The 15,874-nt window shown below is 36.1% G+C and overlaps 1 protein-coding gene across 1 annotated transcript in view; it reads left to right on the plus strand.

Moving 5' to 3' along the window:
• Positions 1 to 15,874, plus strand: part of Gyc88E (Guanylyl cyclase at 88E) — a 147,724-nt gene that overhangs the window by 130,595 nt on the left and 1,255 nt on the right. Inside the window, exons 10-11 of the mRNA XM_090414302.1 lie at positions 5,632 to 5,741; positions 6,083 to 6,172. Coding sequence (XP_090270428.1) covers positions 5,632 to 5,741; positions 6,083 to 6,172 — 200 coding nt within the window. The remainder of the gene's footprint in view (positions 1 to 5,631; positions 5,742 to 6,082; positions 6,173 to 15,874) is intronic.

Here is a 15,874-nt window from a genome sequence, read left to right on the forward strand (position 1 = left end):
TTTAGTTTTTCATTAAGTATTCTGCTATATCTTTTGTAGCATGTAGTCAATAAACTAATACCTCTATAATTAGCAGGTTTTGTTTTATCCCCTTTTTTTTAAATATAGGTATTACTACGCTTGTATTCCATTCTATTGGTATTTGTTCATTTGTATATATTTTGTTTAAAACTTTTAATAATCTAATGGAATTTTTTTCCATCAAATTTATACAGTTCGGAGTTTATCCCACCTGCCGATTTACCATTTTGTATTTTACTTAGATTGTCCTTTAATTCTTTTATTGTTATCGTACCATTTAAGGTATTTTGTAAGTTTTGGTGTAATTTTTATGTTAATATTATCTCTCCAAAGATCTGTAAAGTAATCCAAGAATTCTTTTAAATCTATTTCGCAATTTATATTTGCAGTTTCCTTTATATCTGCATTCGTGTCTTTTAGTATTTTTATACGCAGTTGGGTCTTATTTTGTTATATGATATTTTTGAGATATGATACAAATTTTTCCCAGCTTTCTCCGTGTCTCTTTCTGGTTTCTCTTTTGGCTATTGCTAGTCAATTCTCTATTCAATTTCATCTTGTTTTTTTTCCTACTAAACCATCTTCTAAAGACGAACTTTTTTATTTTCAGTTATTGTTTTTATTTTATTGTCCCATATATGTAATTTTTTTATTTGTATGATTTGTGTGTTTCTAGACTTTCATATGCTGCTAACGTAATAATATCTTTTATATTATTCCATTCTTTCCCGATTTCTTCATTTTCTTGTATTTTTTTTCTAAGTAGTTATTAATCCTCTGTTTGTATAAATTTTTTATACTTGAATCGTTTAGTAGTCTTACTTCGCAATTAGATTTTGTTTCTCTAGTTTGATTATTTTTTGTACTTTTTTTTAACCAATTTGGTGGAAACCTTAATTCTGCCTGCACTAAATAGTGATCTGTGTCTATTTCTATCCCACTTCTGACTTTAACATCTAGGAAGAGGTTTGATGCTTTTCATTTGCTATAAAGTAGTATCTATTATTGATTTTTGTCCTCTTGCACTACCGTGTATATTTTTATTACTAAAATAAACAGCCAAACGGCTTCAATTCAGCGATGCAAAATTACTTAAGCAAAGTGGATATTAGATCCAGCATTATTTCAAAGCCGAATGTAGAAACTGAAAGTTTCGCAAGTTGACCAGAGAACTTTCGGGAATACATTCCTCGGCATTCACGAGTTGCCTTAGTGTAGAGTACTTAAAAGACATAGGCGCCGCCCAACCAACGAGTTCGTTGTTTCGAACTGGTTGGTTCTCTTAAGAGAACTTTCTCTTCAGAGAAAGGTCTCTGGAGAGACTTTTTTTTTCATAGATTTTTCATATTCTTTGTAACTGTGTAAAAGTATTCTTTTCATATTATATTCTTTTTCTTTTCATTCTTCAGGGGCATCATACACTCCGACAACTGTTAAATTTGCTTTATTTAATTTTAAATCGCACTTATAATATTCTTTCATTCCAGTATGTATAATGAGTTATTTTTGCTTTAATTGATTTATGGATCCAAATCATTACACCAGCTTTTGTACGCATATGTTTGTCTACTCCACTACGTATGATATGATAATTAGTTGTTTCTTTAAGTTTCTTTTTTGTTTTTGTAAGAACTAAGTTTCTATATACTCTTCATTCAAAATTTTATCTAATTCTTCTTCTTTCTGTGCTATGCTTCTAATGTTCCACTAACATATTCCACCACGCTTTTCTTTTTCCAAACTTTCTTGATCTTCGGGGGAAAAAAAAAAAACGTTTCTTGGTTTCTTTCTGCCAGTTAGCGGTCTTTTCAGTCCAGTTTAGATTTCGTTGAGACTTAAAAGTAATGTGTGTTTCCTTATGTCAAGTTACTAGCATGAAGATAGATATCCTACTGGTGGGGCTGCCACCTTAAGGAAACTAGGCTTGCCTCTGTTTTTTTTTTTTTTTTTGATAGATAGTGGAAACTACAGTTTGAGAGGAAAGAGTCGCCCCCTCGTCCTCAAATTTCTCTAACAGCATTGGGTGAGGGAAAGGAGTAAGAAGTAAGATAGAATAGAGGAAAGAAGAGTAGAAGACCAGTCTTCAGATATGATATACCAAGTGTATATTGTAGGAAGTAAGATCAGGTCTAGCTCGGGTATCTCGGGTTTGCCATGCCGGTACTCACCAATGTGAGCTACTGAGACGAGTATATATAATTTAAGATTTTCTAATACCATTAGGTCTTGAAGACTTAAGGGATATTTGGCCTCTTCTTAGCGATATAAGGTGGTCAGTCAACATATCCATTAGTCTGGGAAAGTGTGCGTGTATCCACAAGAGTGCACAGGGAAGTAGGATGGAAGTATGTGATTAAGTTTGCATTATTAGTAGTTTTTTATCCGAAGTTTTTTTTAAAATTACACTGTCAGGTAAGATAAGTCTGACATTTCGGTCTTCTAAGGTACTACTAAACACAACCGATCCATTAAGAATCTTTGGGTCTTTTCCTTGCCATTTGGATCAAACACCTGCTTTGTTAACTTTCCTTTCGAATTCTGTGTTGAGTGATCATACCGCTTTAATTCCCTATTCTTCCTAATCGCCTACTTCCTTTCCAATTTCTAGACTTGGCAAATAATGAGGGCCTCCTGAAGCAAAGTAATGTATTAGGTTTTCATTCCTACTTGGTCTCTCATATTCATGTATTGTGGAGGGAAATTTATGAGCAGCTCTCATTTCATTTACCTTTCAGAGGAGTGCCACCACCACCACCTCTTCTTATTCGGGAAATCTTTTCTGTGCTGACCAGTTACTTTGGAAGTGCTGTTATCGTGAAATTTACTTCCATTTTATTAACCAGTACCTCTCTCTCTCTCGATAGCATATTATTACACCTTTATGCACTTCTCATTATAATCTTATGTTAGCAAAATTTCTTAAACGTAATCATTCTTACTTCTTCAAATGTTCTATTAGTTACATCGGAGGTGCTTCATTTAAAAAAAAAAAAAAAAAAAAAACGATTCCACAAAATAATGATGTTTTAAATCTAATTTTTACTGAAAAAAAATTAGAATACGTGAATTACATATATTGCGAATGAGTTTGAAGGTAATCCCCCCCCCTCCTCAAGGTGGGTTTAACAAGTTTAATTCTGCCCAGCTCTTCCCACTGACGAAATATTTCCGTAGGTTTAGAGATTCTCTAGCTTTCGTAACTGTCATTAGTCTTTTAGTGAAATTCTTTTGACATGTACAATTTATTCTTCACGGTAATACCACAGAAAAGAAACGTAATGGCGTAAGATAAGGGTTACGAGATGAGCAGGAAACAAAAATTGATTCATTTATTCCAGAAATGACCACCCAAGAAGACAACTTGTAGAAATGAGTCTTTTCTCAAAAGTGTGGGTTTCTTTAATCAATTTAGATTACATAACTGTTACCATTAGGTGAATTGGCCTGATAAATTTGTTTAATTCTTGTTGAATACGAATCGCTGACTCAAATTCTGCACACCATAAAATCCACAGATTTTCGAGACTGTCGCCACCCACGTCTTTTTCTGGGATTGCACATAATTTCTAGATAAGTAAACTATCTTATGTTGGGAGCGATCGACAGGTTGATTTTTCAAAGTAACTGCATTTAAAATGCTTTCAAATTCTGCGGAAGCCTGTATTTTATTGTCGCGTGCGTAAGGTTTCGTGATACTATAATTTTGTTTTGGAATGCTAAAAACAACAAATATGAAAACTTTTCTTTGTCTTAATCCAGTTTCTGGATCAGCCAGTAGAACAAGTCTACTGATAACCAGTACGATGGTTTCAGAAAACTGGAATCACTTCGTGCTGTTATTAGAAATTACGGCCGGTTCAGTGTATCCCAAATTGACAATAATTGTGTTTAGACCTTAATCCATTAAGTGACGTTGACTTTTTGACATTCTTTAAACGCCGCCGAATGGGGTAAACGCCTTATAGCTTCAATGTATGTTGATTAGTTTTTTGTTTACTATTAAGAGTTGTGCTTATTTTAATTTAGATGGTAGTGATTTCTGTGTGCTGACCCCAGGCCAGTTGTAAAACTGGAGTGGGTGGGAGGGAGGGAAGAACGGAAATGCCTAACCTGGATAGCTTAAGTTGGATAATTCCGCTGATATTGTGATATAAGCACAGTATTTCACTCCTTTTATTAACAAAAATCGACAGAAGTAGTAAAGAAAACAGGCACGTGAATTCTTGAAATGCCGTTGGTGGGTTAAGAGTTACAAAATCTGGAGATAAAGCTGTTTTCAAACAACTTTAGACCTGCATCCGCCACATGATGCACGAAGAATTATATTTCTTTATGTCTTAATAAAGATGCGTGTTATTCTGTTGCTGTTTTTTTCTTTTCTTTTCTATTTTGAGTTTATATTTCTCTATATTTTCGTGGGAGACGGTGATGGAGATATCGACGAAATGACCTTCGACGGATTAGATTTAAAGTATCTATACTTACAGTGGAGCTTTGCATATATATATATATATATATATGTGTGTGTGCAATCAAATAATCCACTACAATCTGAAGTTCGAATAATTCCTAGCATAATCTCGAAACCAAATGCTTGTTGCAAAAAAAAAAGTATTATACTTCGCAGTCAATCATGTGATAGCCGCGTGACTCAACGAAAGGGGTCGCCCGTGTGATAACGTTTATCGACATCGTGTATTTTTGTTTGTATTTACTAAGATGGATGAGGGAGTTCGTGGTCGCTTGAGTAAAGATCATCGCCGTGAAAAACTCCAGTATTGGAGAAGAAACTGATAAATAAAGTGCTTCTTTTCGATAGCATAAGTTTGCTTCAGTTTTTCCTTTCGCAATGTTGTTTCAAAGGATGATCCATCGTAATGGATCATCCAGTAGTGACTTCAATATGAAATTATGTAGATGTAAGGGGTATCCTATAAAATGTTCACCGGATTAAGATCCAGCATTTAGGAGAAAATCAGAAAATAGAGAATCTTTTTATTTTATTAAAAAGAGAATAGAATGGTTCTCAAACCATTCTATTCTCTTTTATGCAAAGCACAAATATTTGTCGAGTAGAAGTTTGTAGTAATTCGTCTGTTGGAATAAATGAGACCAGTCTTTCTAGAAGTATATTCTCCACAGCAATATCTAATTCTCTAAAACTTTGGTGACAACAAGAATTAAAATTTCACTCTACTTTCGCGTGAATCAACTCTTCAGTCGCTCCTGGAAGTTAGAGAGCTTTTCTTCATTATTGTGATTGAAGGATCGCAGAAAAACTCCTCAATACATTTAAAAAATACGAAAGTTTTTGTTCGTTTACTACTTCAGTAAAACTGAAGTAGTAAAAATACGCTTCAGCCTGCTCAGTTTTTAAAATTTGTTTCCTGAACTAAAGAAATTTAAGTTTTGGATTTCATTGAGATATCACGCACTACGACTACAATTGGATTAATTTTTATTTTCTGAAATTAATAATTCCCGTGAACACTTATGTAGAAGCAATATTAAATAACTTTACATATTTAAGTTAGTGGAGGAAAAAAATTCATACTTGACTGCCCTGCTAATATAAGCCAGGAGAATTACTTTTTCTCTTTATTTGTTTAGGTGTTCATTCGGGCGCTGTAGTGGCCGGCGTAGTCGGACTAAAGATGCCCAGGTATTGCCTCTTTGGAGACACCGTCAACACAGCATCAAGGATGGAAAGCACCAGCGAGGTAAGAATGAGCACTTCTGAAAAACAGTATGCGCAATAGAAAGAAAATATTCGTTAAATGCCACAGGAAGATGCTGAGTTTTGTTTGCTTTTACAGTTTCTTTTATAGTTTTAAAGTTTCCTAACGTAAATGAATAATAAATATGGATTTTATTCATTAAAGTCGTGAAAAATTATAAATTTAATATTTATAAATTTTCACGTTCATTTAGTCTTCAAAATTCGATGTAAAATGTTTAAATTAATCATGAAGTTAAATTATACTCGCATAAGAACGTGTAACATTGTTATAATATATTTCTGATAATTGGAATATAATCAGGATGTAATTCATTTTTGTAGGCTTTGAAAGTTCACATTAGCGAGAAGACGATGGAACTGCTCAACCTCGAAGAATGGGAGATATCTGAGAGAGGAACAATTGCAGTGAAGGTTTGTGGAAGTTTTTAACAATTTTAAAGTTTTACCACTAATAGCTCGCATATGACGATATTTAAATGACATTTGATTATTGTTTTCCTCAGCTCAAGAGAACCGCACAAATAATGTTTAAAATCCCACTTCCATCTTGATAAGACTTCCTTACACAACAAGCATAGGCGTCCGTGCCACTAAACATTTCTTTACTTCAATGCATATCCATTTTACTTTTTATGCGCATGTGCTTCCATCTAGCGGAAGTGGCTAGAGTTAAATTTCTAAAACTGGCACAAGCAGATTTGTTCGTAAATGAGCTTACACTGCTAATATTCTCTGTCGTTTTATTATCGTGTTTCATGAAAATATTATTGCCATTTTAGTTTTTAACTCATCGCAGTCGTAATTTTCAGAATTACAGTTGAAGTTTTAATTTCTAAGGGTGGATAGTCTTCAAAGCTGGGAGTCTGTACTCTTTACATTGTTTATTGAATCCTTGATTCGATATATTACAGTGCGCTGTGTTTGTATTCTTAAGATAAAATATATGAACGCATTCATCGTTACTGTTTACAGCTTAATAAATGTGAGTGTAGATTGTTGTACATCCACATAAATAATACACGAACTGTCCGAGCAAAAATGTGACAGCTAACTTTACATAAATAAGGCATTTGGGATCTGTAATGGTCTTCTAACACGGAATTAGAACTTTTTTCCGTAGTTTGAGTTCCGTGTTGTCTCCTTTTAACTGTCATGGTTGTCGAACTTGTAGTGGCATCGAAGTTCTTCCGTAATGATGTTGAGCTGGTATTTTTGGCACTAACATGTGTCGAACAATTTGTAAGAGGCGTACTGGGAATTATCTTGATAGCGTTGACGGCAAAGTTTTTTTTTTTTTTTCTTTGCGTGGATTCGAACGAAACAACTTAAGAAATCCGAGACGTTCAGTGTCATTAGGTACCGTAAAAATAACGGGAGAAAAAAAAAATACTTAAATTTATTTTCGTGTTTCTTTTTCTTACATTCTTGGAAAGTATAAGATCGAATTTATAAAAATGTTATCATTTAGTTAAAAATATGGATTTAATTTTTAAATTTTGGTAATTATCATCCATCGATGAAAGGCAATATAAGAAAAACTATTTACTATTTCTGAAGAACACGTCTTTCAGTATCTGTGTTATTTATACGTGTTTTTCTAATAAAGTAGTCATTAATAAAATTTTACGGTTGCTATGATAAGAATTTAAATTCTGCTTACTTTTTGCCAGTTTTCATCCAAGAAAGGTTGCCAAACTGTAGCCCAGTTGGTTAAGGATTCAATAACAAGGTCACCTCAATCTAGAAAACAAACGTTGAAGTTTTTTCAGGCCGCGTTAAGCAGACAGTGCAATGAAAATAATTTGCCTCCTAAAACAAACTTGGATTCGATTCCACAGCGTGTAAATTAGAAAACACGGTCTACTCTGCTACCCATTTCGCAGAATGGAACTGCTTCAATGGTGTTCCATCAAATGAGCTACAATTTATGGCAAGAACATTTCAAATGCAATTTTAGAAGTCGCTTAATCTTCGTTAACAGAAAAACAGACAACTATTATGGCTGTCAATTACTACCGCATGGCACTAAAACATCAACCGAAGTAAATTGATGCAGAACTTTTGACGGCTTCCTTTTCCTGCTTCCACTGGCTGCAATTTTAATGTCTGTTTACGTGCTAACTATAACTTCATTGGCATGTAATCCGGAAATCGATGGAAGAGCTTAAGCTCCAACATGGAAAATGTTTCAGTGGCCAATCTACCTTTTACCGGATAGAAATTTAAGTTTATTGCGCGAAGCAGTTGCCTTCTAGGTTGTAAAACCTTACGTAATCGCTGGAGTGCGCTATACGCAAGAAAAACAGACTTCACCATGCGGTATAAAGTCTCCTTCCTGATCTATAAAAATCTCATTTAGTGGGAATTTTATAGACCAGGAAGGAGATTTTGTAATGCGTAGTATGGCTTAAAAGTGTACGTTGCTTCATCTATCGAGACGAAGTCGCTATACGCGATTGGCTAGAACACGTGAAGTTTTCTCTTTATTTAAAGTCGTGTTCTTTTAAGATTACTTCAGTTTATTAGAAGCGTAGCAGTATACGTTTACAATAAACTAGATTAGACTAGCTAATGATTAAGATGGAATTAGCAGTTCTTAACATATTCGTATTATTTATTCCAGTAAACACATGGTGTGATGAGTACAATGTACTAATTGTCTAGTAGTGGAATACCATAACAAAACTGCCACTCTTCGAAAACACAAAACCAGAAATTCTTTTGGTTACTAGAAAATACAAACCAGAATAACTTTTCACGGAATTTTGGTACACTTCGTAGGTCGGTGAAATACTAAGGGAAGTAGTTCTTGTGTACCAGTTGTGATGTAACGTCCGCGCGGTTAGCCTAGTGGCTAGAGTGCCTCTAGCTTTCATAGAGGTGCAGACGTGTTTTCTAGTGCTCCCTATTGTTAGTGACCCACGCGACTCTTGCCCCGACCCCCAAGCTACAGGCCGCAGAGGAAGACCGAAGATCAACCGTAGCTTCGCAGGCTAATGAGAAGGTTAACAAAGAAGGAACTGTAAGTACCTCTTGGTTTCAACCATCTCGTGATATGAATAGCATAATGAATTGAAATAACGATATTGAACCTAAAGCAGATAGGGAACAAGAAAATCGGTCTGAAGGTTTTAACTCTCAGGACCTATTAAAATCGCTAAACTTACCACTCGAAATAGACTGGTCTAAAACGGTTATTCTTAAATGTGACGCAAAATGCGGTCCTTACACCGAGGAGGGCATAATTAAAAGCCTTACGAAAAACAAAGTTAAAGGAAGTGATGTGTGGCATTTAGGTCATCTAAAATACAATTATGTTTTTCTACTGTCGTTCAAAGAACTGACCGTTAAAGAACGATTTCCCAGCATGGGGAACATCCAAGTGAGGAATGGCACCTGTGAAATTATTAATATAAATGCATGTAGAAAATTAGAAAGTTTAATACACTAGATGCCACATACCAAATCACTTGGTTGCTCTCCACTTTGAAAGATTCGGAAAAATAGAATTTCTGGAAAACATATCAACAATTAAGAATGATGACTGGTCTCATGTCGTAAGCAACAAAAAAAAAATTAGTCATAGAACTCAACGAAGGTGCAAAAATTGACGACATCCCATATACTATACGAGTGAAAAAGGTTATGGGAATAGTCGTCGTCCCAGGAAGACCGCCATCCTGCTTCCGCTGTAAAAAAAAAATCGGGCATCTACGCAGACACTGCAATGAGCCGAAATGTGAAAAGTGCAACCCCATAGGTCATGCAGCAGATCAATGCAAGGGTAGCACGCACGCTTCCATATTGAGTCAAAACGAAGAGTCCCCAGACATAGAAGGCTGTGAAGAGGATGTGCAAAACACAGATGGGCATAACAAAGGTAAAGAAGAAAATAGGGAGAATAACAAAGGAAGCAACAACTCATCAACAGACAGGGAAGGAAAAAAAAACTTCACGTTACAAAAAGGCAACAAAACCACTGTTCCAGAAATGTCTATATCAGACGATAAGAGGGGGGGGGAAGCAGAGAAAGTGAAATTCCAGAAAGTCGCCCTGAGCCATTACCGAGGGAAGAGATTAGTGGAAAGAACTGTACAGGTGACAAGCAGGAAACCTCAAATGAGTCACAAATAACCTCTAATCCGAAATCTCAAGGGCAAACAAGTAGCAAGTCGCCAGCAACACAAAACGTAGCTCCTAAAACACAGCGAAGAACAAAAATTTAAAGTCATCACGCCAAATACTACTAGAGCCAGAAGCAAAACATAAAACAACCCGAATAATTGTAACAGAACAAATCAGAACCAAAATGAAGTTAATGAACCTAAATTGTAACTGGATAAATGCCAAAACCTGCTGATCAATGAAATTCACAAAAAATTGCCAGACATCGTAATGCTGCAGGAAACAAGAATTCACGCGCCAGAGCCAGTAACACGAATAGAAAAGAGACTAGCCCATCACTACATCCTAATCAATGAACCTGCCAGCAGTAGTTCTAGCGGTGGAATAGCTATCCTTATCAAAAAGGCACCACACATGCAACTGCTGTCCCACGAAGTCTCTGTCAGGCACAGAACCCTAGAAGTTGACATACATCTCGACAATAAAATAATAACCTTAATGAATGTGTACGGTCCAACAAAACGTGAAGAAAAAACAACATTTTGGTAGATAATCAAAGAAAATCTGCAACAGAAGAACATAGCAGTAATTACAGGTGACATGAACTTCGTGGAACAGCCCTTCATTGATCAGGAGAAAGGGTCACAAGCGCCACAGAAAGGACACAGCAAGACCTTTGTAGATTGCGGGCTAACAGATGCCTTCAGATTCTTGCATCCAAGAAAAAAGGAGTTCACACATTTCGCTCCTGGGAACGCCTCAAGAATCGACAGGGTTTGCGTGTCCCAATACAGAAGCTTCACTGCGAGCAGTGTTGAACATATCCCTGTAACTTTCAGCGATCACTACATAGTAATAGCAGAATTTCAACCCCCTCACAAGGAAAAAAGAACAAAATTCGTCAACAGAAATTTCCCACTGTATAAATTTAATCAGAACTTAACGAAAGATGAATTCAACAAAGAAGTACAAAATATAATATCAGACGTAGAAAAAATAGTCAATCCAATCATAGCCTGGGAAACCTTCAAAAGAAAAATTAAAAACGCAGCCATAAAAATTAGCACTAAAAGAAAACACCAGCAAAACCAAGAAAGAGAGACAGATCTAAAGAAACTATCCAGCCTGTACTACATGGATCGGACCAAACCAGAAGTTAAAAAATAAATCTAATTAGAGAAAAAATTAAAGCGCAACAACTTAAGGAAATAGAAGGAACATGGCTCCGCTCCCGGTTAAGAACCATAGAAAATGATGAGGGCAAAATATCCACAGCTTCGATTTTCGAAAAACGGAATTATGAAAGAAAGAGAATAGAATGTTTACACTACGATGGGAAAATTATTCAAGAAGATGCGGAACTACTGCATGCTATTCACGAATACTTCGCAACACTGTTTTCGGAAAAACAAAGCGGGGAACGGGACAGAAGCAAATCCCCCCCCCCCATACCTAAGATAACCCAGCAAGAGGCGGAAGAAATTGACATCCCGATAACAGCAGCAGAATTCAGGCAAACAGTAAGGCATTTACCAGACAAGAAATCCCCAGGAGAAGACGGTCTTACAAATGAATTTTACAAGCACTACTTCCAAAAATTCGAGCATTTATTTATGAGAATTTACAAGAAATATACCAAACACAAATAAAACCAGACAGATTCAGCACAGGGTACATCACACTTATCCCGAAAACTTCAGACACAGAGAGATTAAAAGACATAAAGCAATGGAGAGGGATAACTCTTTTAAACACCGATTACAAGAGCATCTCAAAAATCCTATCCAATAGAATACAGAAGTACCTACAGAAATTAATATCTCCCTCACAGACTTGTGCAATTAAGGGCAGAAATATAGCAGACACAATTACTCATTTAAGATCAGTAGACGAGTACTACAGTCTGACTGACAAACCCTGTGTCCTACTAGGCTTGGATATAGAAAAGGCGTTTGACACCATAAGCCACGTATATATATTCAAAGTTGTAGAGGAAATGGGATTTGGCCCAAAATTTAGGAACTGGCTGCAAACTTTCTACGAGAATGCAGAAAGTCAAGTAATCGTGAATAGGAAGCTATCCGCATCTTTTAAAATGAAATGCTCAATGAGACAAGGAGACCCCCCCCCTCTCTATGGCCCTCTTCGTCCTTGCACTAGAACCAGTCATCAGAGCGATCAACTCCAACAAAGAAATCAAGGGAACAAACATTCACGGGGAGAGCCAAGCAAAAATATTGGCATATGCTGACGACATCACATTAACCCTAGAGACGGAAACGTCCATTGAAGAGTCAATGAAATTACTAGACGCCTTTGCAAGAGCTTCTGCCCTGAAAGTAAACCTAAATAAATCTCATTGCATGCTAATGGGAAAAGAACTCTGAGATTCCTCAAGGCATAACAGCTCGGGAATACTTACCGGTTCTGGGAGTTAAAATAGGCGGCCCAGAAACGTATGAAGAACAGTGGAAAGAACTCCACGCAGCTGTTGCGTGGAAAATAAATACCATGCGCCCAAGACAACTATCTGTAAGAGGAAAAGCGCGAATATGCAACATATATTTATCCCCTCGCATCTGGTACAAAGTGAACAACATCCCGTACCATGGGCAATGGGCAGACATGATCCACAGGCTGTGTGCCACCTACATCTGGGGCTCCCGGTACGAACCGATGAGGAGAACAACGCTCTTTCACGAATTAGAAGCCGGAGGTCTAGGTCTACTTAATATCCACTTAAAAACAGTTATCAACAGAGCTAAGACTGCAGAAACAGCAAATACTAAGTCATATCACGGATATGCAATAGCATTCCTACAGAAATGCCTTCCACGCAGAATAATCAGCACAATGCCAGAGATTCACGGAAGAGTTCCCAGAATGTTTACAGAGATGGCGGAGGGATACGTATTTGAAACAGAGCGCATCAACACTGAAACCTTAATAAGTCAAAAAACAAAAGCAACATACTACAAACTAAGCAGAACAACCATTCCCATACCACAACATAGAGAATTAAGAAGAGGACAAATCACACTCATTCCGGTATTAAACAATATCTTCAAGCTCCCAAAACATCCAAGGTATAAAACCTTCTTCTTTAAAGTGCACCATGCCTGCCTACCAACCAAGATAGTGGCTAAAGGTATACCCCTTGAAGGGCATGCAACATGTCAGTTTTGCCAGGAACCGGAAACACTATACCACCTAATGTTATATTGCAAGGAAGCAGAAGTAACTTGGAAAGCCGTTAAAAGATGGCTTCTCGAAATCAAAGTAATCAATGAAAAAATGTTATTCTGGCTAAAAGGAAAACATATAAACAGGGTGCAAACAATTGTTCTAATCCTAACGATCTATGCAATTTGGGCTCACAGGTGCGACCAAGCGTATGGAAGAGAAGAGTCCCGGAACAATATCGAAATTACATCACTACATCCAGGAGGAGATCACCAATTCAGTCCAGTCCAGAAGAATGACTACAGAAGAATGGACACACTTAACCTCCAACTTTATATCAGATGAACCCTCCAACCAACAACAGAACGACACCTTCATCACTCCTAGTGGAAATGGGGAAAATCGGAAGTAAATTCGGAAGGATACTAACTCTCCACCTCCATCAGAGGAAACAGTGTTACACCTGATATCTTAAGAATGTAGAATTCTCAGCTATCATGGTGTAACTTGAAGAGAAATAAATAAAAAACCCTGCATAAAAGCTAATAGCTAATTTAAATGAATTATTTAAAAGAAAAGGAAATATTCTTGCATCCAATAAAATATAAAGGTGTTTGGTTGAACTAACTAACAAAAAGAAAGAATATATTAATGTTGTAATATGATATAAAAGAGAAAATTTATCTAAGTAAGACAGAAAAGGATTAGTCATAAGAAATGGTATGTGAGAGGCTAGAGATTAAAATATTAAGTAAATTCATAGAAAAAGTTTGGAAAGGGGAATAAATTAGAGGCTAGCACAAGAAAAACAACAGACAATCGCTTAGGGTCAATTCCCGGATTGAGACTTCGTTATGGGATCGCCGATCAAATGACGTTTGGCAGAAAAACGCCACCCTAATTGGTCGGTAAAGTCAAGTCAAAAAGTAGGGGGCAGAGAAAAGAAGTTAAAGAGGGTGCCGTTAGGAGAGCAAGTATAAAAGGGTTGGAACCCCCCCACACACACACAGGGCTTTTTGGTTTTTGTTTTGGTTTTGTTCCCGAGGAGTTCTCTACGAGCTCCGTGGCATAGGTTTCACGCGGTTTTCCTGAGTGGAGATTGGGGTTATATCTCCGTCGTCACAACATGGAAACAAAAGTGAGTGGGATTTCGACTCCGGATTTCCTATGTAAGAAGCGAAGAATGCCATAGAGTCAAAGAAAAGGAAACATATTCTTTGTGTTTCAACTTCAGTGACAACCACGAGAAAGGGAAAGCTGTAAAGATATCGATATCCACGTCGCGAGTTGCACAGCCGTCATATAGATGATTCAAAGTGTGTCTTGAATTACGAAAGTTTAAGACCGTGTAAGCATAGGTCAATTCCAAAGGGAACGTAGGAGTAGCAGATTATTGGAGACGTTATACCAAGCTAGTTCAATCAGAAAAAGGTAAAGGCCCATATGAAAAACTCAAGAAAGAAAGGTACTGTAAAATATATCTAATGTTAACTAAAATTTGTCTGTAATAAGTATCATTATTCTAATACGGAACTGTTGAAGTGACCAAGGAAAATTTATACTAGGACTTTAGTATCTGACAGAATATATTAAAAGTAAGCTGGCTAGTGTTAATGTTATGTGAATAATTAAGTGTCCTGAGAATTTTGCATGTCTATTGTAATGTACAGGAAAGTTAAAATGTCATAGTTGTGTGTTAGTGCAGAAAAGGGTTTAGCTAATCTACTTAAGTTTGAATAGTTAAATAGTGTGAATTAATCTTATATGTCCATGTCATATGAAGTTATGTGTTGAATTGTTATGGCGGCATGATCGTAATACCCATTATACGATCATAGCCTAATTACTTGTAATAAGTTAATGTTAGTTTTAAGTATTTAGTTTAGCATTGAATTGAGAAATAACTAATATTTGAATTGTACCATGTTAAGGAATTTAATAAACATTTTGTCCAATGATGAAACAGTTGTCTGAAATTGCTGTCCAATGCACCACTTGAAAATTTACGAACCTAATCACGCGGGAAATTAATGTGCTAAGAAACGAGATAAAGTGTCACGACTACAACATAGTTATACTTTCTGACATATTTTAGTTCTTTCTCCTTGTTTTTGCATATAATATCTTAAACTAAATATCCCAAAAGGCGCAGCATAATACAAATATTAGGGATACTAAGGGGAGAAATAACTTAGATATTAGTAAAAATTTTGGTGATATCTCGAGCATAGATAATAGTAGAAGATAGATGAGAGGAAATTACTAGTTAGAATAAAAATCATAAAATGGGACACAACAACAGCACCTGAGTCACTTGGAACAGATCTCCTACCGCAGGAAAAAAGAGTTCTCTCCTACTTCATTGCATGTGAATGTTATTTCGCTGTACAAATGTAAATATAATTAACTGTATATTCTTAAATAAAAAAAAATAGCTAACAAAGCTGAATTATACCTTAATTGATGTAACAGAAAGTAATGTGTATGTAACTACCAGTTATGAGATTCCCCGTTTATAAGTAAAGGAAGTGAAGGCATTTTAAGAGAACAGTAATGTAACAACTACATTATAACATGATGATATAATATAAAATGAAACTTCGATTGAAATAATGGTATAACAATTGTATATATTGTATATATAATTTATTACGAAGTAAATAATTGCAAAAGTTGATAATAAAGTTGTTAAAAAAAAAAAAGTTAGCCTAGTGGCTGTGCGCTTCGCAACAATATGTCTGGGGAAGGAGTGTCCTAGGTTCGATTCCCGTAGGTGACGTGAGGAGCTCATGGATCTTCCTCAGC

This window comes from Typopeltis vanoorti, chromosome 25 (genome assembly GCF_054136105.1).
Source record: "Typopeltis vanoorti isolate ZY-2024b chromosome 25, IOZ_Tvanoo_1.0, whole genome shotgun sequence".
Taxonomy (NCBI): Eukaryota; Metazoa; Arthropoda; class Arachnida; order Uropygi; family Thelyphonidae; genus Typopeltis; species Typopeltis vanoorti.